This window comes from Leucopleurus acutus, assembly GCF_964270905.1.
Source record: "Leucopleurus acutus genome assembly, chromosome: 8".
Classification (NCBI taxonomy): domain Eukaryota; kingdom Metazoa; phylum Chordata; class Mammalia; order Artiodactyla; family Delphinidae; genus Leucopleurus; species Leucopleurus acutus.
In genome coordinates, this window is record NC_139151.1 from 45092913 (window position 1) to 45118277 (window position 25365).

Sequence of the window (25365 nt, forward strand, 5' to 3'; positions counted from 1 at the left end):
AACTACATCCTGAGGGCCAAAACCAACCGTGTACTTTTGTAAAGAAAAGCATTGAAACACAGCTGCTTGCTGTGCTGATTTGTTTGTGTTGCCTTTGAACTGCTTTTGTGCTTCTGTTCCATGAAATTAAGTCAGTGCCTGAAATCGTCTATATCCAAGTCCCTTCAGAAAGAAATTTAGCGTGCATTATTTTCTTTTCTTCCTCCCATGCTCTCCGCTCTCATTCTGGATTATATATCCTTTCCTCCATGAGGACATGTGATAACACAAGGGTTTTTAGGCTCTGGAGCCAAAGCATCTGAGTTCAGATCCTAGATCTGTCACTATATACAGTTGACCCTTGAACAACATGGGTTTGAACTATGTGGGTCCACTTATATGCAGATTTTTTTCCCATAAATACGTACTTCAGTACTACATGAGCCGAGGCTGGTTGATTCCTTGGAAGCAGGGCCCAGGATAGGAATGGCTGACTATAAAGTAATATGTGGATTTTTGACTGTGGAGAATCAGTGCCCCTGCGTTGTTCAAGGGTCAACTGCAGTTATTTTTCAGCGTTAACATCGACATAAGACAACGGGCCATATTAGTGAAATAAAGTGGAGAGAATATTTAATAATCAAGTTACTTTAACTCCCTCATGATTAGAATATACTAATAAATTGGGAGGTTAACAGAAGAAAAAATTTTAATATTTTGGAAATTTTTCACCGTATGTTCTTGTATTTTTCTGGAATATATCTTCTCTGAGTGGAAAAGTAGTCTGACAAACTGAGCAGAATTTTGTTTCTGCCACTTCACAGCTCTGTTACCTTAGGTAGGGGCTGCTTACCCTCTCTGAGCTGAACCTCCACTTACTCACTGGTAAAATGGGATTATTGGTGCCTGTCTCCTCATAGGCTTAATGAGGTAACTTTTGTAAAATGCCTGGAATGGGGCAGATGCTCTAAAAATGTGAGTTTCTTTCCCTGCCTTTCGTTCCCCAGAAGTGTTTGTTGTGTAAATTTTGCTTGGTAATCAGTGATGCTAATCGTAGAAAAGTTTATTTCTCTTCCTTTTCTAGAATAGTTCGCAAACTGAAACCTCTCAGTTTTTGTTTTGGTTGGCAGTGACTGGTCCCTAAGATGAAACGAAAAAGGGGCATCTTTACTGTGAATGGGAGACAAGGAAACAGACCTGAGAGAGGAACACAGATTCACTTGGCTTTTCCTTTTCTTATTTGATTGCAGTATAAAGAAGAGGGCGGCAAGGTAACTAGTTACTGCCATGAAACCATGACTGGCTGGGTGCATGACGTGCTGGGCAGGAACTGGGCTTGTTTCACAGGAAAGAAGGAGGGAAATACCTTTGAGAACGTGAACGTGAACACAGCACACCTTGAGAATCTCCAGGAAAAGTGAGTTGTCATAAATGAAAGTTACATATAGTTTTTTATAATATGTATGTTTGTCTTAATTCTTGGAAATTTTAATTTGATTATATAAAATTTATTTGACTTAGAAACATAAGCCATGTTATGTACAACTTTCCTGGAAAAATACATTGAGTGATAGAGAAGAAAGTTTTTCAAAGTACTTCAAAAGTAATGGACCAATGATAGCTTTAAAGAATAGTTATATAAAGGACCACAGAATTGCAGTGACTTATACAGAAAAGTCATTTTATTATTGCCATGTAATAATATGTTGCATAATACTTGTAGATACGTATGTTTATGTTGCAACAAATATAGGTGATGCTAATTGAACATAAGTTTTAAACAAGGAAATAAATAACTGCAATTAAAGTTCTTAGTATTTATGTAGCGTATTAGTTTCCTGGGGCTGCCATAACAGAGTACCACCAACCGAATGGTTTAAGCAACAGAAACTTATTTTCTCACAATTCTGGAGGCTATAAGTCCAAGATAAGGTGTCAGCAGGTTTAGTTTCTTCTGAGGCCTCTGTCCCTGGCTTGCAGATGGCTGCCCACTGTTGTTCTACATGGTCATCCTGTCTGTGTCCTAATCTCCATTTCTTAAAAGTACACCAGTCATATTGGATTAGGGCCCACCCATATGGCCTCATTTAACCTTAATGTCCTCTTTAAAGGCCCTGTCTCTGAATACAGTCACATTCTGATGTACTGGAGGTTGGAACTTGAACACATGAATTTGAGGAGGACACAATTCAGTGTATAACTTTCAGTTAAAGTTTTTGTTGAGTTAGGTCCAGTGTAAGTAACTATGAACCACACGAGATTTCAGACTTTTATTAGTTTGGAAGGAAAAGATAAATATTAGCAGTAGCAAATTTTCTGTTTTGTTTGGTTGTGAAATCCACTGAAAGTGTACATGAACAAATCATCCAAAGCCAGACCACACTGGCAGTGAATGACTCTGCAGCAGAGAAGGTGGGGGGACATGAGTTCAAAGAGGACAAATCGCACTTGTCTGGGGAAGTACTCCCCAAGATTTAGACTAATTCATCACCTCCATTTTGAACTTAGCTTTTAAATTGCTTTGTTTGGAGTGATCCTTGAGCAACACCTTTCCTATGAAGCTGTTCACTTTTCACCCTACTACTTTGTACTTTTCTGACATTTCAAACATTGCCTCATTTAGTGAAGAAGCTACTAACCGGAGTGCTCAGAATCTATGTTGCCTCACTTGTAAAGTAAGCATTTAGGACTAAATTACCATCAAGGTCTCTTTCAGCTCTTAATGATCTGATTTCAAGATAGACATTTACAACTTAAAATATATTCCTGTGTCTTAAGAAACAACAACTGTAACTGGCTTTTGTTGTGTGCTAGTGTTGTCAGAAATAGAATACAGGCAGTTTTATAATCTATTTAATAAAGGTACCTCTCTGGTTTCACATTTTGCAACAAATGGGAAAGGATTTTGATAAAAACATTAACACATTATCAATGTGGTTGCACATTTTTCTTATTATTTTCAGTGCTCCCAGGATTTTTGACTATATCAAAATACTCTCTCTGCGAACATCTAAATTAAAAGAGAAAGAAAAGTTCAAAATATGCCTAACATGTTACTCAGGTTATGTATATCTTGCTTTGCATAATTGAATGTTAATGAAAGTCTTGGGTAGTGAGTCACACTTAAGTTACAGAATGTTATGTATGTATGTGTTTATGTATGTATGTATGTACGGCTGCATTGGGTCTTTGTTACTGTGCGTGGGCTTTCTCTAGTTGTGGTGAGCGGGGGCTACTCTTCGTTGCGGTGCGTGGGCTTCTCATTGCGGGGGCTTCTCTTGCTGCGGAGCACGGACTGTAGGCGCACAGGCTTCAGTAGTTGTGGCTCATGGGCTCTAGAGCACAGGCTCAGTAGTTGTGGCTCACGGGCTTAGCTGCTCCGGGGCCAGAATCTTTTTTAGTAGAAATAACATGGTGAATTCTGTTCATTCCTAGCACCTGGAACATACGTGAGCTACATGTTTAAGTTAAATGAATAATCACCTCCCTCAGTTCTCTTGCTTTGTAAACATGCTCTTTGTGTGTTCGACTTGTTTACATCTATATCCAAGCATTTGGCAGGTAAACCAGTGCCTTTCAGATTTTAATGTTGCTGTGAATCATCTGGGGATCTTGTTAAAAATGTAGATTCTGATTCAGGTGGCCTGGGTTGGATACTTCTAGCAAGCTTCCAGGTGCTTCTGCTGATACTGGCTCAAGAACCAAATTTGAGTAACAAGGATATAAACCAAATGTCCCTATGGAACCATTTTTTTTTCCATCATGTGGTTATAATGCTTGCCATGCTATATATATATTGTATACAGTTTTGCTGTCCTCCCCCCCTCCGCCTTTATTTTTTATTATTACAAAGTGTAAAAGGTACATTGTAGAAATTGTAGAGGGTGGGGGAAAGGTGGTGATCCTATGTCACCACTCAGAGATAATCATGGTTGTATGTACTTATGGTATAAATATAAATGTTCACTTTCACAAAAATTGATTAATTCTATATAAACTTCTTTGATATTCTGCTTTTTTGTTTAATATAGTGTGAAGTCTTCCATATCACTAAATAATCTTCCAGATATTTTTACTGAATAAACTATATAGCAAATGAAGTACCATTATTTATTTAATCCATCCCTTACCTTAGAATATTTATGTTTATAATCTATCACTGGTATAAAAATGTTTCACTGAACATCCTTATACATACATCTTAGTTCACTTGAACTTTTATTTTCATAGGACACATTCCAATTCTAGGCTATTGATAGAGATATAGAGGGCTATTGATAGAGATTGACAGATCCAGTTGCCTTCCTGAAAGATTATACCACTTTCCACTCAGGCCCACAGTATAAGAGTGCCTATTTTAACGGGATCTATTTACATCAGTAAAGAGTGTATCTGAAGCTGTCTTACTTTTGCTGGCAGGTATTCTAATAGGCTCTACAAATATAACCACAACTTTGTGAAAGCTATCAATGCCATTCAGAAGTCTTGGACTGCGACTGCATACATGGAATATGAGACTCTTACACTGAAAGATATGATTAGGAGAGGTGGTGGCCACAGCCGGAGAATTCCAAGGTAATAAAGCACATCTCTTTACCACTAGTAAAGATATTTGTATCAATTGATATCCTCCTCCCTGGGCTGTTCATCATTTTATTGGTCATTGTAACTTAGGCTTTTTATGTTATCTTTTCCCTGACCATCTCCCTTTCCTATTCATACAGACTCGGATGTTCTCCAAGCCCTATTTATGGGTTTTGCTTTCACAGCATCTGCCATTTCCTTTACTCTCTTTCTATTTTCTACACTTTGGCTTAGGGCTTTGTCATCTCTATCCTGTATAATGGATCAGCTTCCTGCCTTCTCTCTCTTTGGTTTCTACCCCTCCCTGTCCCCACTCTTAGCCATTCTATGAAATACTGCCTGTTACATCTTCTTACACCCAGCTATGATTGAATCACTACCTATTGTCTAATGAATAAATTTAGCCTGGTAATCAAAGCCACCTAAATTTGCCCATAACTGTATTGACTACCTTGACCTGCTTTCAAATAATATGACAGAAAATTCCTGAAAACTTTCACCTACCTCCATTCATGACACTCCCTTTGCCTCAGATACCCCTGAACTTACCTATAGAAACTGTCAAATTTGCCACCTGTAAAAATCTCAAAATCCTTTCTCTGTTTTTAGGTCCAGCAAAAAATATTCCATATTTATCAATATACCTCTGCTACCTTCAGCCAGCGTGGCATTTCCCTCCCATCTTTAGTTTATATACCCCATGGTGTATTTCTTATGGAAAGTTATACCGTTCTTTGAATTTATACAGTCAGGAATTTGGTAGATTTATTCCCTCAAAACTATAGCTGGATTTAGCAGACTATGTAGTTTCTCTCACAGTTCTACCCATATCTGAAAAGAATCTTACACAGTGTTTCTCAAAGTGTATTCTGAGGAATGACTAGTGTGTGAGATGCTCTGGTTAGTCGAAATTGGGAATGGGAGCATACCGTATTCCTTCTCAGATTCACTAAAGTGAAAGAGCCATCCTGTATCTGCGTGAGACGAGAAGTTGAGACCTGTTCAGTAACAAGCCAAAGGAGAACCCAGAGGAGGTGGGGTCAGCACTGGAGCCCAGAGAGACTGGGACTCCTGTCTGGAAGACTGAGCCTCAGCCCCAACTGCTTTGCCATGTGTCAGGTGCCATGTTTCTGAAAAACTCTTGTAGAAAAACGTATTGTTTATGGACATCTGAGTCCAGAGCTCTCTGCAGATTCTTAAAAGAATCTGGACCCAAATGATTGAAAGCCAATAATGTATAGTGTGCCTGTGATGTTTGTAATTCTCACTTCTCCATCTCCCTGATTTTTCTTTCACTGTCTTCATTTTCACACCACTGAGCTTTGTTGTCACATTGCTTTTGTTTTATCTGTGTGTGCATTGATGGGCAAACACTCTGCCTTTATAGGATGTTAGGAAGAAGGAAGTTAACAATTGCCTGTTTTGTGCTAGATAGTCACCTAAATGTATCAGCAGCGTATTTAGTCTTAATGACATGGAGGATGATGATGGTGGTGGTGATCATCCTAATAGCTTAATAATTTAGTAAGGACTTATCAGAGACAAGGCCATGTTTTAAGCACTTGTTAATCATTATTACATTGAATTTTCATAACAGTCCTTTGCGGTAGGCATGATTGTACCCATCTTAATAGGAGGTGATCATAGTTTTGTAATGTTAAGGTCTTTGACGAATGTTACACAGCTAGTAAGTGGTAAAGCCATTGGTGGCCATCTTTGTGTCTTACTTTCATCTGTTTATGGAGCTAGTCTGCCTGCTTCTACTGAGATCTTTTATATACATGCCTTCACTTCTTTTACAGCTACCGTCACCACCATCTCCAGAGTCAAACATCAGTCATTCCTCTATTTTCTCAAAATCCTTTGTAGGCCATCTTCAATTTCTCACATCTGCTTTCTTGGTCAAAATCTATTAAAAGTAAGAGAATGCAGCTATTTAGGCATACTAGAATTAGCAATGGCAATATACAAAACCAACATGATTTCACCGGGGAAAATTACTAGATCCTGAAAAAGAAATGAGTAATTTATACAACTTAGTTGTATAATTGACACATTGTATAGTAGACACATTTTTGTATAATAGACACATTGAAACACTGCTAGACAAGTGCTCTTTGGACCTGAATCTACATTCTAGCCAGCCAGGTGGTTGAAATCATGGAATCATCCTCAAAGGAAAGAATATATATTGACATCAAATGTCTATTTCCATCCTAGGCCCAAACCTGCACCAATAACTGCTGAAATACAGAAAAAGATTTTGCATTTGCCAGCATCCTGGGACTGGAGAAATGTTCGTGGTACCAATTTTGTTACTCCTGTTCGAAACCAAGGTAAAAAAAAAAAATCTGATTTTTTTTTTCATTAATTCATTCTGAAATATTTATTAAACATTTACTATGTGCCAGGCTCTCAGATTTTGGGGATACAGAGGTGAATAGGTTATGATCCACTTTAGTAAAGAAATGGAAAATATATAACTAATGAATACTCACTTCTTTTTGTGTCCATGACAGACTTTGGTAGTAGATAATCTCTCCAGCAGAGCTCAGCATTTCTTCAGTATCCTTCTCAGTGCGTTCCAGGTAGCTAATGAAATTAGAGTGATACGTAAGCCAAACTCATTTGCCCTCCTAGTCGCAGAGACTTGTGTAGAAACAAATTGCATGCAGCCAAAATTGGTCTTCCTTCTGCAAGTGGTTTGCTGGAATCCTTTTTTTTTTTAAAAATTGAAGTATAATAGATTTACAATGTTGTATTAGTTTCAGGTGTACAGCAAAGTGACTCAGTTTATATATATGTATTCCTTTTCAGATTCTTTTCCATTATAGTTTATTAAAAGACACTGAATATAGTTCCCTGTGCTATACAGTAAGTCCTTGTTGTTTATCTATTTTATATATAGTAGTGTGTATCTGTTAATCCCAAACTCCTAATTTATCCCTCCCCTTTCCCCTTTGGTAACCAGTTTTTTTCTATGTCTGTGAGTCTGTTTCTGTTTTGTAAATAAGTTCATCTGTATTACTTTTTAGATTCTACATGTAAGTGATATATGATATTTGTCTTTGATTTACTTAGTATGATAATCTCTAGGATCATCATGTTGCTGAAAATGGCAATATTTCATTCTTTTTTATGGCTGAGTAATATTCCATTGTGTATATATACCACATCTTCTTTATGCTGGAATCCTTCTTTACTACCTGTCTGCCCACTCTACCCCTTTTTCCTCCCCCCATCATTTAGTCTTTAATTACTTTAGGAGCCCAGAAAATGAATCCTTAAATTTTTTTCTGGTAAAGTAGATTTTTTGAGCTGTGTAAAGACCTTTCAATTAACTTTACCCCAGGATAAGACATATAATGGTAAGTATTAACTCAGCTTCCTGAACGGTGGGCTGGAGGCAGAGCCCAGGTTTATCAGAATTATCACTGTAATTGCATTTTATGTTATTTTTGGAAATTGGATACAGGATGAGTAGATTTAATAATGTTTCCTCTCATAGCACTTGAGAGCAAATTATTTTATCCTAAATTTTAGCCAACAATGATTGGAGAATCATTTATATAATACTCAGGTTTATTACTTCTAAGCTCATTTTGAAGATAATTACAGTACACATGACTGCTTTGTTACTATAAAATGGGCGTAGTATTTACTGTCTGGAAACATTCTGATTAGTGTCTCCTGAGAGAGGATTATAAATTTATAACACCCAAAGATAAATTGTCCTTCCCCTTTCCTAAAATTCAATGCTAATCAGCCTCTCCCACTTCTCAACATTCACCACCAACCCTTCAGTTCATCCTGACTGAATTCTTGCAAAGTGTTCTGAATATATGGAGCTTTGAGCAGGTCTTACAGCAGCAGTGTTCCTGTCCTTCATCTGACACCAGAGGTCTCATCTCTTTGTCTTTCCTTTGTACCAGTTATTCTGAGACTCTTTGGCTCTAGAGAAAGTGTGGGTCCTGAAATCCATCCCTACCTTTTCTGAGGATAGCTTCCTTGGAAAGGAGGGACTGGGAATGAGAGAAATTTGAAGGTAATTGAGAAATGAATGGAAAGTCGATTAAAGGTTTGATATTAAGAGAATAAAATTTATTCTGTCATCAAACAGGTTTCCTATCCTTATTGGAGAGGATTAAGTAAATACTGCATGTCAAGTGTTGGTTATTGAGGGCTTGGCACATGGTTGTTTCCACTGTGTTGCAGTGTTTATAGAGTATCTAATATGTTAGGAGTTTTTTTTTTGGCTGCGTTGGGTCTTTGCTGCTGTGCGTGGACTTTCTTTAGTTGTGACGAGCGGGGCTACTCTTCGTTGCAGTGTGCAGGCTTTTCATTGCGGTGGCTCGTCTTGTTGTGAAGCACCGGCTCTAGGCACATGGGCTTCAGTAGTTGCAGCACGCAGGCTCAGTAGTTGCGGCACGCAGGCCCTAGAGCGTGCGGGCTCAGTAGTTGTGGCGCACGGGCTTAGTTGCTCTGCACATGTGGGATCTTCCCGGACCAGGGATTGAACCCGTATCCCCTGCTTCTTAACCACTGAGCCACCAGGGAAGTCCAGTAATTTTTGTTTAATGGCTGAGGATATAAAGACCAATATGACATGGTCCTCATCCTAGAAACTACAGTTTAGCAAGACCTGCAAGCAAAACATTAAAATACAGTATAATAACTGCTTTAACAGGGCGTTTTTAAAATTCTTTAGGAAAAGGTTGAAAGAAATATTTAGTTCCACTCCACAAAATATATGATTGACTACTGATGAGATAATTATTCAGGGGAAGGAAATTAGACTTTCTAAAGCTATATCCTTTGACAATGATTTTCTTGTGGCTTGGTAAAAGGTATCGTCATCTCTAATATTCCATATTCTTTGAGTGTTATAAATATGGTTTGTACAGACATGGGCAATTTAAAAACGGAGGGCTTTGACAGATTAATTGCTTTTAAACTGATCCCTCATCTGTAGTATCTTGTTAGGTGTCTGAGAAAATAATGTACTTAGTTGTTCCTCTTTTGATTTCTTTTTGGTTTTCTGTACTTTAGGTTGGGAAAAAATTATTTTCTATTCTTACTAACTGGGCTACTTGGAAATTTCCACTAACTTAAATACACCAGTGTTCTATATAACCTAGAATTCAAAATTACCCACAGTTAAGGGAATTCACAACTTTTCTCTATTTGGAGAGCAAATCAAGATTAATGAAAAAAAATATGGCGGGGATGGGGGCAAATTCTTACCTTTACACGTGTTAACATCTCTAAGCACTAGCCATGTAGCCAGGATTTACTTTGATGTGTGAGAGGGAAGAGAGCTAGGAAGTTGCAAGAGATGGGACTTTCTTTGTTCTTCTCCCAGCTGTGCTGTCTTTATTTATGATTGCATCTTCAAGAGAGAAGGGGAGTGTCTTTCAGGTCACATTAATTAGGAAATGCAGAGGGTTTTCCTAACTTTAAAATCTAGTTTGTTTAAGTCTTGTTCTAACTACTGTTTATATTAAAACTGGAAGGCAGGGGCCTTAAACTGCTCCACCCTATTCCTTTTACACACAAGATAAAAAGAAATGCCAAAAAGCTCAAGTGACTTGCCCAGAGTCACACAGCTGAGTGACAGGGTGGGAGGGAAGGGAAAAAGAATCCTGGCTCCTTACTCCCAGTTCAGTGTTCTCTCCACTGTTAGAAGTTACAGCTGAATATAGTTAAACCATCTGACAATCACATACCTATTTGAGATTGTGGAAATATGATTACCATAGAGCTCTGTCTGGATCATCTCCCCTTCTTCTTCTTTATTGCCCTGTAGTCTTCTTAAGAGAAAATGGTCCTTTTATTTATTTTTGTTGTTTATTTATTTACTATTTGTTTATTGAAGTATAGTTGATTTACAGAATCTAGACTCTTGCCTGACTTCTGAAGAGGCATTACTTACATTGGCAGCTGACCTTCTGGGAACATCAAGGACTTGAGGAAGGTTATCTCCTTTCCTCATTCCTGTGATCTCTCTGTTAACAGAGCACATTCTGAGCCCTTGAATGTACATGTGGCCTGTCCCTCCCACAATGCTGGATGGTCAGATGATGAGGATTTAATAGTTAATACCAAGAGAGATTATTTCTGTGGCTGCCCTGGGCCAAGAATGCTAAATGGCCAAATTGGGGCCATTTCTAGACTCTTGTGATGTTATTTATTGAAAGATCCTGATGTCTCAAGAAAGGAACACTGGCCATGGCCATTTACTGTCACTCATCTAGTTCTTTGACATTCTGTCATTTGAAAGAGGAGTCCTAAGGATAGTATTATTTGGATGGTTTTGAAAACAAAGTGTGCACATTAATTTCATTCTATCTAGTAACTAGAAGACAGGGAAAGGAAATTTGAAAATTCTTTAAAGTAGATACTGATCTATAAATGGAAAAAGACAGTACTCTGCATTAGGAGACATTTAGATGCTAGCACCTGCCACCCTTTAGTTTTGTGACTTTGGACAGGTCAATGCTTCTTTTTGAATCTCAGTGTATGTATTATTGAGTAGGTTGCACACTAGATGAATCCCAAGGCCCCTTTCCAAATGTTTCTCTTCTAATCTTCATAATTTAGGTGATCCCTCAGTGGCAAAAGCAGTATGGATAAATCTGAGATGTTTACGGGGAGAATTTTGGGGACCATCAGAATGGTAGCAGTTACAGGGTGATAGGGCTCTAATGGACTAAAAGTAAATATTAACTGTTTCCATTGAAATAACCTTCTTTCCTGGATATAAATATGTATCCACTTATTCATAATTTGACTTTTCTTTCTACAGAGATGCACTGAGTTCCTTCATTGCATCAGGCATCAAGGTGAAGAAAACAGATTTCCTGTAAATACTCAAAGAAATTCACAATTTAGTTTGAGGAAAACGGTATTAAGTAATTCAAGTAGGCTTAAGAATGTTAGAGGCTGAGCATAGAGTATCCTGGCTTTCCTTTGTACTCAGGGAGGGACATGAATGAACAGTTACCTGGAGAAGAGAAAAACAGTGCCCCTCATATTTTTAATGGACAGTGTTCTTCTTAATACTTTTTGGAGGAAGACATTCACTAACTAAATTCAGACTTATTAAAGAGAACAAAGGCAGCATTCTCTTTATGTAGAATGAGTGTTTTGAATTGTAATATTGTCTGTTCGTTCATCTTACTTTACGTGCACAAGGGAGTGCTTACCATTCAAGTAATTTGGTAACTAATTAATATTAGTAACTTGAGTAACATGTCAACTGCATTTAATACCAGTGTCTCAGGTTTGGTACAAGCATATCTCCATGTAGAAATTGTATCAGTGGCAGAGGTGAAAGAGGCTGTATCATAATGGGGAGATTAAGTTATGCTCATTTCTTTCTAGAATTGTAACAAGTGGAAATCCCAGTTTTGTTACATACATTCCATATTTTATTCTGTGTATTTCTTCTACTCACACATATTGAAGAAACAGATAAAAATATTTTTATATAAATTACCTCATAATACAATATTTTTCTTCTCTTGAAGCAGCAACTATATTCCTAGCATATGCTTCTTAAGTAAATTTATTTTGTCTTGCCAGAACATTTACATATTAAATAAAGCTGTTTTCTTTTCCCTTCTCCCCTACCTCCATACAGCTACTTTTCAATTCATTTTCCATTTCACTACCTCCATCTGCTTTATATCTTTACTTCCTTACTGGCCACCTTAAATACCATATCTGTCATTGTAATTACTCTCTTACCTCCTTGGACTTTGTTGTATTTTGCCTCCTTGACCCTGGTTGAATCCAACTCTCTACTATAATACACCCATACCTGAGCCATTATTAGGGTTAATTCCACCCAACAAGGGCTTTAGAAAATGCCTCTCTGGAGGTATTTAAAAGCTTAGCTTATATGTATCCCTCCATTATTTTCTCTCAGTTTGATGGCTCAGAATGTTGCAAATGTAAATCATTTCTGCATTATTAAGAATACTGCCAAATGGAAGCAACCTAAGTGTCCATCGACAGATGAATGGATAAAGAAGATGTGGCACATATATACAATGGAATATTACTTGGCCATAAAAAGAAATGAAACTGAGTTATTTGTAGTGAGGTGGATGGACCTAGAGACTGTCATACAAAGTGAAGTAAGTCAGAAAGAGAAAAATAAATACTGTATGCTAATGCATATATATATGGAATATAAAAAAAAGGTTCTGAAGAACCTAGGGGCAGGACAGGAATAAAGATGCAGACATAGAGAATGGACTTGAGGACACAGAGAGGGGGAAGGGTAAGCTGGGACGAAGTGAGAGAGTGGCATGGACATATATACACTACCAAATGTAAAATAGATAGCCGGTGGGAAGCAGCCGCATAGCACAGGGAGATCAGCTGGGTGCTTTGTGACCACCTACAGGGGTGGGATAGGGAGAGTGGGAGGGAGGGAGACGCAAGAGGGAAGAGATATGGGAACATGTGTATATGTGTAACTGATTCACTTTGTTATAAAGCAGAAACTAACACACCATTGTAAAGCAATTATACGCCAATAAAGATGTTAAAAAAAAAGAATATTGTCAAATGCTTTGCAGAAGTTCGGTTTTTTTTCTCCCAAAATATTTTCAAGAAAGCCCCATATAGTAATGATTGCCTTTTGGTGAAAAAACTAAAATCTTAATGTTTGCCTGTAAGGTCAGTAGCATTCTTTGATTGAATCTTCTTTATTGTGCTGATCCTTATGAACAAAAACCGCAACACTCAATATAAATATATTAATGTATGTCATGCACTTAAGGTTTCTATGATTCTTTTTGAGTGCGTCAAAGGTCTCTTGGGTTATATATCCTTCTTTTCTATCACCAGGGTCTTGTGGAAGCTGCTACTCATTTGCTTCTATGGGGATGATGGAAGCAAGAATCCGTATACTAACCAACAATACCCAGACCCCAATCTTGAGTCCTCAGGAGGTTGTGTCTTGCAGCCAGTATGCTCAAGGTATGTGTTGTATTTCAGGCACTGTTTACCTGTATGTAGTTTGCCATTGTTGGCAAAGGCAAAAGGATGGGATAGTAGAGAGATCATAATGTCTTCTGTCAGAAAACCTGGGTGCGATTCACAGAAAGATAGACAACATGAAAAGGCAGAGGGCTATCTATGTACCAGATGAAGGAACAAGATAAAACCCCAGAAAAACAACTAAATGAAGTGGAGATAGGCAACCTTCCAGAAAAGGATTCAGAATAATGAGGGTGAAGATGATTCAGGACCTTGGAAAAAGAGTGGAGACAAAGATCGAGAAGATGCAAGAAATGTTTATAAAACACCTAGAAGAATTAAAGAACAAACAAACAGAGATGAACAATACAATAACTGAAATGAAAACTACACTAGAAGGAATCAATAGCAGAATAACTGAGGCAGAAGAACAGATAAGTGACCTGGAAAACAGAATGGTGGAATTCACCGCTGCGGAACAGAATAAAGAAAAAAGAATGAAAAGAAATGAAGACAGCCTAAGAGACCGTGGCGACAACATTAAATGCAAAAACATTCGCATTACAGGGGTCCCAGAAGGAGAAGGGAGAGAGAAAGGACCCGAGAAAATATTTGAAGAGTCAAAAACTTCCCTAACATGGGAAAGGAAACAGCCACCCAAGTCCAGGAAGCACAGAGAGTCCAATACAGGATAAACCCAAGGAGAAACACACTGAGACACATAGTAATCAAACTGGCAAAAATTAAAGACAAAGAAAAATTATTGAAAGCAGCAAGGGAAAAATGACAAATAACACACAAGGGAACTCCCATAAGGTTAACAGATGATTTCTCAGCAGAAACTCTACAAGCCAGAAGGGAGTGGCATGATATACTTAAAGTGATGAAAGGGAAGAACCTTACAACCAAGATTACTCTACCTGGCAAGGATCTCATTCAGACTCGATGGAGAAATCCAAAGCTTTCCAGACAAGCAAAAGCTAAGAGATATCAGCACCACCAAACCAGCTCTACAACAAATGCTAAAGGAACTTCTCTAAGTGGGAAATGCAAGCGAAGATAAGGACCTACAAAAACAAACCCAAAACAATTAAGAAAATGGTCATAGTAACATACATATCGATAATTACCTTAAACGTGAATGGATTAAATGCTCCAACCAAAAGACACAGGCTTGCTGAATGGATACAGAAACAAGACCCGTATATATGCTGTCTACAAGAGACCCACTTTAGACCCAGGGACACATACAGACTGAAAGTGAGGGGATGGAAAAAGATATTCCATACAAATGGAAATCAAAAGAAAGGTGCAGTAGCAATACCGATATGAGATAAAATAGACTTTAAAATAAAGAATGTTACAAGAGACAAGGAAGGACACTACATAATGACCAAGGGATCAATCCAAGAAGAAGATATAACAATTATAAATATATATGCACCCAACATAGGAGCACCTCAATACATAAGGCAACTGCTAACAGCTATAAAATAGGAAATCGACAGTAACACAATAATAGTGGGGGACTTTTAACACCTCACTTACACCAATGGACGGATCATCCAAACAGAATATTAATAAGGAAACAGAAGCTTTAAATGACACAATAGACCAGATAGATTTAATTGATATTTATAGGACATTCCATCCAAAAACAGCAGGTTACACTTTCTTCTCAAGTGTGCATGGAACATTCTCCAGGATAGATCACATCTTGGGTCACAAATCAAGCCTAAGTGAATTTAAGAAAATTGAAATCGTATCAAGCATCTTTTCTGACCACAATGCTATGAGATTAGAAATGAATTACAGGGAAAAAAACGTAAAAAACACAAACACATGGAGGCTAAACAATGCGTTACTAAATAACAAAGAGATCACTGAAGAAATCAAAGAGGAAATCAAAAAATACCTAGAGACAAGTGAAAAATGAAACGACTATCCAAAACCTATGGGATGCAGCAAAAGCAGTTCTAAGAGGGAAGTTTATAGCTATATAAGCCTACCTCAAGAAACAAGAAAAATCTCAAATAAACAATCTTACCTTACATCTAAAGAAACTAGAGAAAGAAGAACAAACAACACCCAAAGTTAGCAGAAGGAAAGAAATCATAAAGATCAGAGCAGAAATAAATAGAAACAAAGAAAACAATAGCAAAGATCAATAAAACTAAAAGCTGGTTCTTTGAGAGATAAACCATATTGATAAACCATTAGCCAGACTCATCAAGAAAAAGAGGGAGAGGACTCAAATGAATAAAATTAGAAATGAAAAAGGAGAAGTTGCAACAGACACCGCAGAAATACAGAGCATCCTAAGAGACTACTACAGCAACTCTATGCCAATAAAATGGACAACCTGGAAGAAATGGACAAATTCTTAGAAAGGTATGACCTTCCAAGACTGAACCAGGAAGAAATAGAAAATATGAACAGACCAATCACAAGTAATGAAACTGTGATTAAAAATCTTCCAGCAAACAAAAGTCCAGGACCAGATGGCTTCACAGGTGAATTCTATCAAACATTTAGAGAAGAGCAAACACCTATCCTTCTCAAACTCTTCCAAAATGTTGCAGAGGAAGGAACACTCCCAAACTCATCTATGAGGCCACCATCACCCTGATACCAAAACCAGACAAAAATGCTACAACAAAAGAAAATTACAGTGCTTCCCTGGTGGCGCAGTGGTTGAGAGTCCGCCTGCTGATGCAGGGGACACGGTTTTGTGCCCCGGTCTGGGAAGAGCCCATATGCCATGGAGCGGCTAGGCCCGTGAACCATGGCCATTGAGCCTGCGCGTCCAGAGCCTGTGCTCCGCAATGGGAGAGGCCACAACAGTGGGAGGCCGCATACTGCAAAAGAAAAAAAAAAAAAGAAAATTACAGACCAATATCACTGATGAATATAGATGCAAAAATCCTCAACAAAATACTAGCAAACAGAATCCAACAACACATTAAAAGGATCATACACCATGATCAACTGGGATTTATCCCAGGGATGCAAGGATTCTTCAATATATGCAAATCAATCAATGTGATACACTATATTAACAAATTGAAGAATAAAAAACATATGATCATCTCAATAGATTCAGAAAAAGCTTTTGAAAAAATTCAATACCCATTTATGATCAAAACTCTCCAGAAAGTGGGCATAGAGGGAACCTACCTCAACATAATAAAGGCTATATATGACAGACCCACAGCAAACATCATTCTCAATGGTGAAAAGCTGAAAGCATTTCCTCTAAGATCATGAAGAAGACAAGGTTGCCCACTCTCACCACTATTATTCAACATAGTTTTGGAAGTTTTAGCCACAGCAATCAGAGAAGAAAAAGAAATAAAAGGAATCCAGATCTGGAAAGAAGAAGTAAAACTGTCAGTGTTTGCAGATGACATGATACTATACATAGAGCATCCTAAAGGTGCTACCAGAAAACTACTAGAGCTAATCAATGAATTTGGTAAAGTTGCAGGATACAAAATTAATGCACAGAAATCTCTTGCTTTCCTTTATACTAATGATGAAAATCTGAAAGAGAAATTAAGGAAACACTCCCTTTTACCATTGCAACAAAAAGAGTAAAATACCTAGGAATAAACCTACTTAGGGAGAGAAAAGACCTGTAAGCAGAAAACTCTAAGACACTGATGAAAGAAATTAAAGATGATACGAACAGATGGAGAGAGATACCATGTTCTGGGATTGGAAGAATCAATATTGTAAAAATGACTATACTACCCAAAGCAATCTACAGATTCAATGCAATCCCTATCAAATTACCAATGGCATTTTTCACAGAACTAGAACAAAAAACCTTAAAATTTGTATGGAGACACAAAAGACCCTGAATACCCAAAGCAGTCTTGAGGGAAAAAAGCAGAGCTGGAGGAATCAGGCTCCCTGACTTCAGACTATACAAAAAGCTACAGTAATCAAGACAATATGGTACTGCCACAAAATAGAAATATAGATCAATGGAACAAGATAGAAAGCCCAGAGATAAACCCACGCACTTATGGTCAATTAAGCTATGACAAAGGAGGCAAGGATATACAATGGAGAATAGACAGTCTCTTCAATAAGTGGTGCTGGGAAAACTGGACAGCTACATGTAAAAGAATGAAATTAGAACACTCCCTAACACCATACACAAAAATAAAGTCAAAAGGGATTAGAGACCTAAATGTAAGACTGGACACTATAAAACTCTTAGAGGAAAACATAGGAAGAACACTCTTGACATACATCACAGCAAGATCTGTTTTGATCCACCTCCTAGAGTAATAGAAATAAAAACAACCATCAACAAATGGGACCTAATGAAACTTAAAAGCTTTTGCACAGCAAAGGAAACCATAAACAAGACGAAAAGATAATCCTCAGAATGGGCGAAAATATTTGCAAATGAATCAACGGACAAAGGATTAATCTCTAAAATATATAAACAGCTCATGCAGCTGAATATTAAAAAACTAAATAACCCAGTCAAAAAAATGGGCAGGGCTTCCCTGGTGGCGCAGTGGTTGAGGGTCCGCCTGCCGATGCAGGCGACTTGGGTTCGTGCCCCGGTCCGGGAGGATCCCACATGCCGTGGAGTGGCTGGGCCGGTGAGCCATGGCCGCTGGGCCTGCACGTCCGGAGCCTCTGCTCCCCAACAGGAGAGGCCACAGCAGAGAGAGGCCCGCGTACCACACAAAAAAAAAAAAAAATGGGCAGAAGACCTAAATAGACATTTCTCTGAAGAAGACATACAGATGGCCAAGAGGCACATGAAAAGCTGCTCAACATCACTAATTATTAGAGAAATGCAAATCAAAACCACAATGATGTATCACCTCACACCAGTTAGAACGGCCATCATCAAAAAATCTACAAACAATAAATGCTGGAGAGGGTGTGGAGAAAAGGGAACCCTCTTGCACTGTTGGTGGGAATGTAAATTGATACAGCCACTATGGAGAACAGTGTGGAGGTTCCTTAAAAAACTAAAAATAGAACTACCATATGACCCAGCAATCCCACTACTGGGCATATACCCAGAGAAAGCCATAATTCAAAAAGATACATGCACCCCAATGTTCACTGCAGCACTATTTACAATAGCCAGGTCATGGAAGCAACCTAAATGTCCATTGACAGATGAATGGATAAATAAGGTGTGGTACATATATACAATGGAATATTACTCAGCCATAAAAAGGAACGAAATTGGGTCATTTGTTGAGACGTGGGTGGATCTAGAGACTGTCATACAGAGTGAAGTCAGAAGAGAAAAACAAATATCGTGTATTAATGCATATATTTGGAACCTAGAAAAATGGTACAGATGAACTGGTTTGCAGGGCAGAAGTTGAGACACAGATGTAGAGAACAAACGTATGGACACCAAAGTGGGAAAGTGGTGGGGGAGGTGGGGGTGGTGGTGTGATGAATTGGGCGATTGGGATTGGCATGTATACACTGATGTGTATAAAACTGATGACTAATAAGAACCTGCTGTATACAAAAATAAATAAAATAAAATTCAAAAATTCAGGAAAAAAAACAATCCTGGGTGCAACTTCTGGCCGTATCACTTATTATCGAGTGGTTTCTCATGGAATTCACTGTACCATCCAGCAACATGTCAATAATTGCTATATTTTGAGTAAGCACTGGCTCTTAGGAGCCTCTTACATGCATTACCAACAGTGCTCAAACCCTGAAAGAGTAGCTGTTATCCTATTTATAGACAAGGAACAGACATGAAGTTGTTCTATAGTATTTTGAAGGCCACTCAGCTTCTAAGCATGAATCTCAGTCCCAAATACGGTCTCATTCTGAAACCTAATTCTTATTGAAATCATACGGAACTGGTTTCTCTCCAGAAGGGTTTAAAAATTGTGTACGTAGGCTTCTAGAACAGGCTATACGTAAGGTGTGTAGAAAGCCCGGCTGCCGTTGATTCAGGGAGAAACATTCTCATTTTAAAGTTTTCTGCTTTCAACCCCAGGTTTGGCTACCAGAGACTTTCTCAGTCCACCAGTGAAACTGCTGGTGAATGATTGTCAGTGAGCCTTTCCTTCTCTCTGAAATACTTATTAAACTCTGACATTGTGACTTTTGGGCCCTGGGGACTCTGAAGTATCAAGAGAGTCCTTACCCTCATGAAGCTTACAGTTACGTGAGGAAAATAGAAACTAAATAATTATAAGAACAATGAAGAAAAAGGGTTCTGGATGTGTATACAGGCATACCTCATTTTATTGTGCTTCTCAGATACAGCATGGTTTTTTGTTTTTTGTTTTTTACAAATTGAAGGTTCGTGGCAACCCTGCATCGAGCAGGTCTGTCAGTGCCATTTTTGCAACAGGATTTGCTCACTTCATGTCTCTTTATCACATTTTGGTAATTCTTGAAATATTTCCAACCCTCTGCCAGCAAAACGATTATAACTCATTGAATGCTCTGGTGATGGTTAGCGGTTTTTTTTTTTAGCAATAAAGCATTTTAAAATTAAGGTGTGTGTACTGTTTTTTAGACAAAATGCACACTTAATAGACTACAGTAGACTGTAAACATAACTTTTATATGCACTAGGAAACCAAAACGTTTGTGTGACTTTATTGTGATATTTGCTTTATTGTGGTAGTCTGGAACTGAACCTGCAGTGTCTCTGAGATATGCTTGTAATAGGGCCAGGACTGGAGGAAGGATATGGGGACCTAATTTAGACTTTTCTGCAAGAGGCGGTCAGAGAAGACTTCCTTGAGGAAGTGTCTGGCTATTTAATAATGACAATAATAGCGAACTTTTATTGCTTTTACATGAAGTAATTCATTTAATCCTACAAGGAAGGTGCTATTGCTATCTCTATTTTACAGATAAGTAAACAGAGGTACAGAGAAATTATCGATTCTTAACCCCGTTTTGGATTGAGCCTCTATAGTCAGGCTTCAGAGCCTCCCACTTAACCACGAAGCTACCTTCCATATGAGGTGTCAAATAGATGGCTGATGGATGGATGAATGAAGTGGTATTTAAGCTAAGAAACAACTTCTGGGGGTGACATAAAGAATAATTAATGGCGTAGAAAAGAAAAAATATGAAATGGGACAGTTTGTTTTGTACCCCTTTCTAATAGAGGGTAATAATAACTCTGTGTGTTCTTCATCCTCAAGGCTGTGAAGGTGGCTTCCCATACCTCATCGCAGGAAAGTATGCCCAAGATTTTGGGCTGGTGGAAGAGGCCTGCTTCCCCTACACAGGCACAGATTCTCCATGCAAACTGAAAGAGGACTGCTTCCGTTACTACTCCTCCGAGTACCACTATGTGGGAGGTTTCTATGGGGGCTGCAATGAAGCCCTGATGAAGCTTGAGCTGGTCCATCATGGGCCCATGGCAGTTGCGTTTGAAGTCTACGATGACTTCTTCCACTACCACAAGGGGATCTACCACCACACTGGTCTGAGAGACCCTTTCAACCCCTTTGAACTGACCAATCACGCTGTCCTGCTGGTGGGCTATGGCACTGACTTGGCCTCTGGACTGGATTACTGGATTGTTAAAAACAGCTGGGGCTCTGGCTGGGGTGAGGGTGGTTACTTCCGGATCCGCAGAGGAACCGATGAGTGTGCAATTGAAAGCATAGCACTGGCGGCCACACCAATTCCTAAATTGTAGGGTGTACCTCCCAGCGTTTCAGACTGATCACCAACAGTCATGAAAGGAAACTGACTTATTCACAGACTAGAGACTTTTACCGTATTGCTACTGCAATGTCAAAAGGTTACAAATAGATCCCTAGGAAGATTTGTGCCTTTAAAATTTAAACTGCCCTTGACCATAATATACTTTCCCATTGAACACCAGCCTGCTTTTTCCTAAATATTCAGTGAAATGAGGTTTTTATGGATGATGGTAAACTATGAAGTAATGGATTTTGCTAATCATTTGTGATTCAAACAGATGCTGTATTTTTAAAAGTCTATGTGAATGCACAGGCTTATTTTTTAATTGTATAAATCGTGAGAAAATATGGCAATGATTATTAAATTTAAAAATTTTTTGTAAATATTCAGGTGATATGTATTATGAAATTTATGTATGTGCTTAAGAGAATTTTTAATCTTGACTCCTTCAGTTGTATTTACTTCTCTCACTCATGTAAATACTTTAAAAAGGAAAATCAGGGTATTTCAACTAAAAACAACAAAATTATGAACGTTTACAATAGGGGGTATACTCAGTTAATGTCTAGTGAACCCTGAAGTTATCTTCTGAAGATTTGATGAGACAGAGATTATAAAGAAAAGATACAGGAGTTTTGATAAGAGTCTGGTTATTGGTTAAACCTTCTTATGGTGTATCTTGCATTTGGAAGTATTGGTTAGCCTTCATTGGCTGAGCAGTAATAGCCTAATTCGTGGAATATTAGCAGTTTATATTTGGTCAGATCTTTGGGATCTCCAAGGGATATTTCACAGTGCTATGAAATCTCCACACTGAGTAAACAGATAGGATCCATTAGAAATAATAGATTAGGCAAAATTAGGCAAATTAGAGCTCTAAACCATAAACAAGAACGACAAGGCTTTTAGAGCTGAAAGGGACCTTGAAGATGGTTCAGTGTAACTTCCTCTTAACCAGAAAAAGGCACTGAGGCTTATACAGAGGGCAAGTGACTCATCCAAGGTCACACAGCTGGTAAATGATGAGTCTAGATTAGAACCTAGATTTTCTAAGTCTGGTTCTCCTTGAGTGGCGTAGACACTGAATCTCTGTGCTTTCCACCAGAGTATCCAAAATCACCAGGGATACTAGATGCATAGTTGGAAATTTCACATTGACATGTTAAGTCTCAGTTTTGTCTTAAACCTCATGTACTTTTTGTATTGCAATTCACTACAATGACTTTTTTTCTTTTTTTTTTCTTTTTTTTTTTCTTTTTTTTTTTGCGGTACGCGGGCCTCTCAACTGTTGTGGCCTCTCCCATTGCAGAGCACAGGCTCCGGATGCGCAGGCTCAGCGGCCATGGCTCACAGGCCCAGCCGCTCCGCGGCATGTGGGATCTTCCTGGACTGGGGCACGAACCCGTGTACCCTGCATCAGCAGGCGGACTCTCAACCACTGTGCCACCAGGGAAGCCCTACAATGACATTTTTACTCTTCTTAAACTGAAGGGTTATTCGAGGAGTTTGCCTCGTATTTAAAGTGTGGCTTCTTGGGCCTCCTGGTACACGGCCGCATACCTTTGACCTTTTTACCACATGATGACAAAGAAGCAGACACTCTGAATGGCAGGCGTAGCCAGAGTTCTTATTATCTGGAAGGCCTCCAAGGAGGTATATTTTCCTTGTTACTGTTACTGGTGGAATGTAATAATTATAATCCTAATTTATGCCTAGCCTTGTTGCTACATGAAAGTGTAAATAGACTTTGAAATCAAGCAGGAATTTATTTTTCACTAAAATTTATAAAGATATACTACCTGTCAGCTTAATAGCTAAGATTTTCTTTAACCCATTAAGTGTGAGCTCATCCTCTGGTGTTTACTTGGACAGCAGTCAGTTGACACATGTGAGAGCACGTCCTGAAGGTGAAGAGCACCCATGCTTTTGCACAATTTCACGGGGGCCCTGGCTGAGCTCTGAAGGAAAATCGTTGCTCGTATCATTCTTTAAATAATCTAGGAAATATTGAAGGACTAAGGACTATAGTTGTGAACTTAACTGGCAATGGGAAGCAGGTCTCACAAGCATGATTAATTGAGGACAAGCAATGGTTTGAAAAGGGCCTAAGTTTTCAGAGGTGCATGCAGGATTGCCCAGAGAGCTCAAGTTACACTGCCCTTCAACTTGCATTTTCTGCTGTGGGAGGTCTGCTTTTCCTATTGCTCTATAAGAGAAAGATCACCATTTCATCCACAGTGGTGGAATTCATTCAAGACGTTGACTAAATCATGGTTCCTTAAGCCATGTAATTAAACTGTTAAGCTATACAAAAAGCAAGTTTCATTGTCTGAAACTTGTTTGTATTGGTGCTAACAGAACATATCATCAAAGTCTGTTGAGCAAATGAGCTCTGGAAAAAAATGGGTTGGGAACTCTGGCTAACCTCCCCAAACACATGCCCAGAAAAGCTACAGTAGTGATGTGCGTGGATGACACCATTGGCCACAAAGCAAAAAATAAGTTTAGCTGGGCCATCTAGCACAAGCACGGGCCTGACCCTGGTGCCTTAGTGCCTGGGTAAGATTGCTTGCTCTGCCACACGAGCCATGAGAACTCGGGCAGTTTACTTAACCTACCAGTGCTTCTGTTTCCTCATCTGTAAACTGGGGATAATGGGATAAATATCTATCACGGTCTGAACTCTCCGTAAACTCTTGCTATTATAATAAAGGAACCAAAAGGGTTTACACTTTTTGTTTGTTTGTTTGTTTTTTGTTTTGTTTTGCAGTACGCGGGCCTCTCACTGTTGTGGCCTCTCCCGTTGCGGAGCACAGGCTCCGGACGCGCAGGCTCAGCGGCCATGGCTCACGGGCCCAGCCGCTCCGCGGCATGTGGGATCCTCCCGCACCGGGGCATGAACCCGCGTCCCCTGCATCGGCAGGCGGACTCTCAACCACTGCGCCACCAGGGAAGTCCGGTTTACACTTTTGAATGACATTTATTTGGTTTAAGGTCAGGACTTACCCCATCCCAAGTGGGTAAACTAACGTAAATTCAGATAATGAAGTTTCCCTGGCCATTCAAACTTGCTCACTGAACTCTGACTTCTAAACACTGACCTCAGGAACCGAATAGATTTGGATAGTAAGGGATATGTGTATCCACTTCACAGAGCTCTGAAGGGTTAAACGCCTTCATATATGGAAAGTAGGTACACCAGTGCTTGGGACGTAGTAAGGGTATATAAATATTAGTTACTGTTCAAGTCATCTTTTTCCCAATTCAAATTGTAATCTTTTGCTATGAGGAGGCAGCTCACATGTATTCTATTAATAAACAAGCTCTACCCTGAGAGGGTACAGGAGGGGCTTCGGATATTTTTTTTAAAGGGAGAAAAAAACAACAGAGGAACATGGCGCAAAGAAACCCACGGAGAAAAATCTTCGAAAACGTTATGAATTAGGGAGTTGATTTTGATTTTCTGGTACAGAAGTTTTTACAACCCGCACCACATCATTGCCTCTGCTGCTGCCTGTGTGGAAAGAATAAGTGTGAGAGGCGATCAGGTTTAGATTGCTACAGCAGAGCTGAAAATCAAGACCCAGCTGACAGCAAGTAACTTTGAAGCAAAAAAAAAACCCAAAAACTAAAGGTTAAGCTAACGTTGTAACAATTTGATTTTCCTAATCAGGATTTTCCTATCAGGATAAGCATAGCAGATTCACATAACAATAGAGCTGGAAGGTCATCTAGTCCACCTCTGTCATTAAAATAAAAATGGGTTCAGTGAGGTGAAATAACATGCCTGGGGTTCCGGCTAATAAAGATAAATCTAGACCCCAGTGCGTCAAGAACTTTCTACTGTACCTGCTGCCTCCCAATTAAGAAAAATGGAGAAAGAAATATAAATGTTATGAGACAACCTGACCTCATACTGTAAAATCCTTTCTAAGATCCTTTCCAGTTCTCAGAAATCCTATTCTGAACTCTTGAGGGCAAGTGCTCTGGTTTCGGAGGTGTAATCTAACAGTTTTCCTCTAAATATAGTGATGTTAATATTTATATTTCTTAACTGTAATAAAGATTTATTTTTGGCCTAAAGTTGAGACTTCCTGACCAAGACAGGAGAGCTTTAGACATAAC

General features: G+C 38.8%; 1 protein-coding gene across 1 annotated transcript in view; it reads left to right on the plus strand.

Annotated features, from left to right (window-relative positions):
* The window catches only part of CTSC (cathepsin C), a 40909-nt gene extending 19226 nt beyond the window's left edge, over nt 1–21683 (plus strand). The window contains exons 3-7 of the mRNA XM_082844514.1: nt 1230–1396; nt 4399–4554; nt 6784–6899; nt 13423–13554; nt 20730–21683. Coding sequence (XP_082700640.1) covers nt 1230–1396; nt 4399–4554; nt 6784–6899; nt 13423–13554; nt 20730–21232 — 1074 coding nt within the window. The 3' untranslated portion in view covers nt 21233–21683. The remainder of the gene's footprint in view (nt 1–1229; nt 1397–4398; nt 4555–6783; nt 6900–13422; nt 13555–20729) is intronic.
* The last annotated feature ends 3682 nt before the right edge of the window (nt 21684–25365 follow it).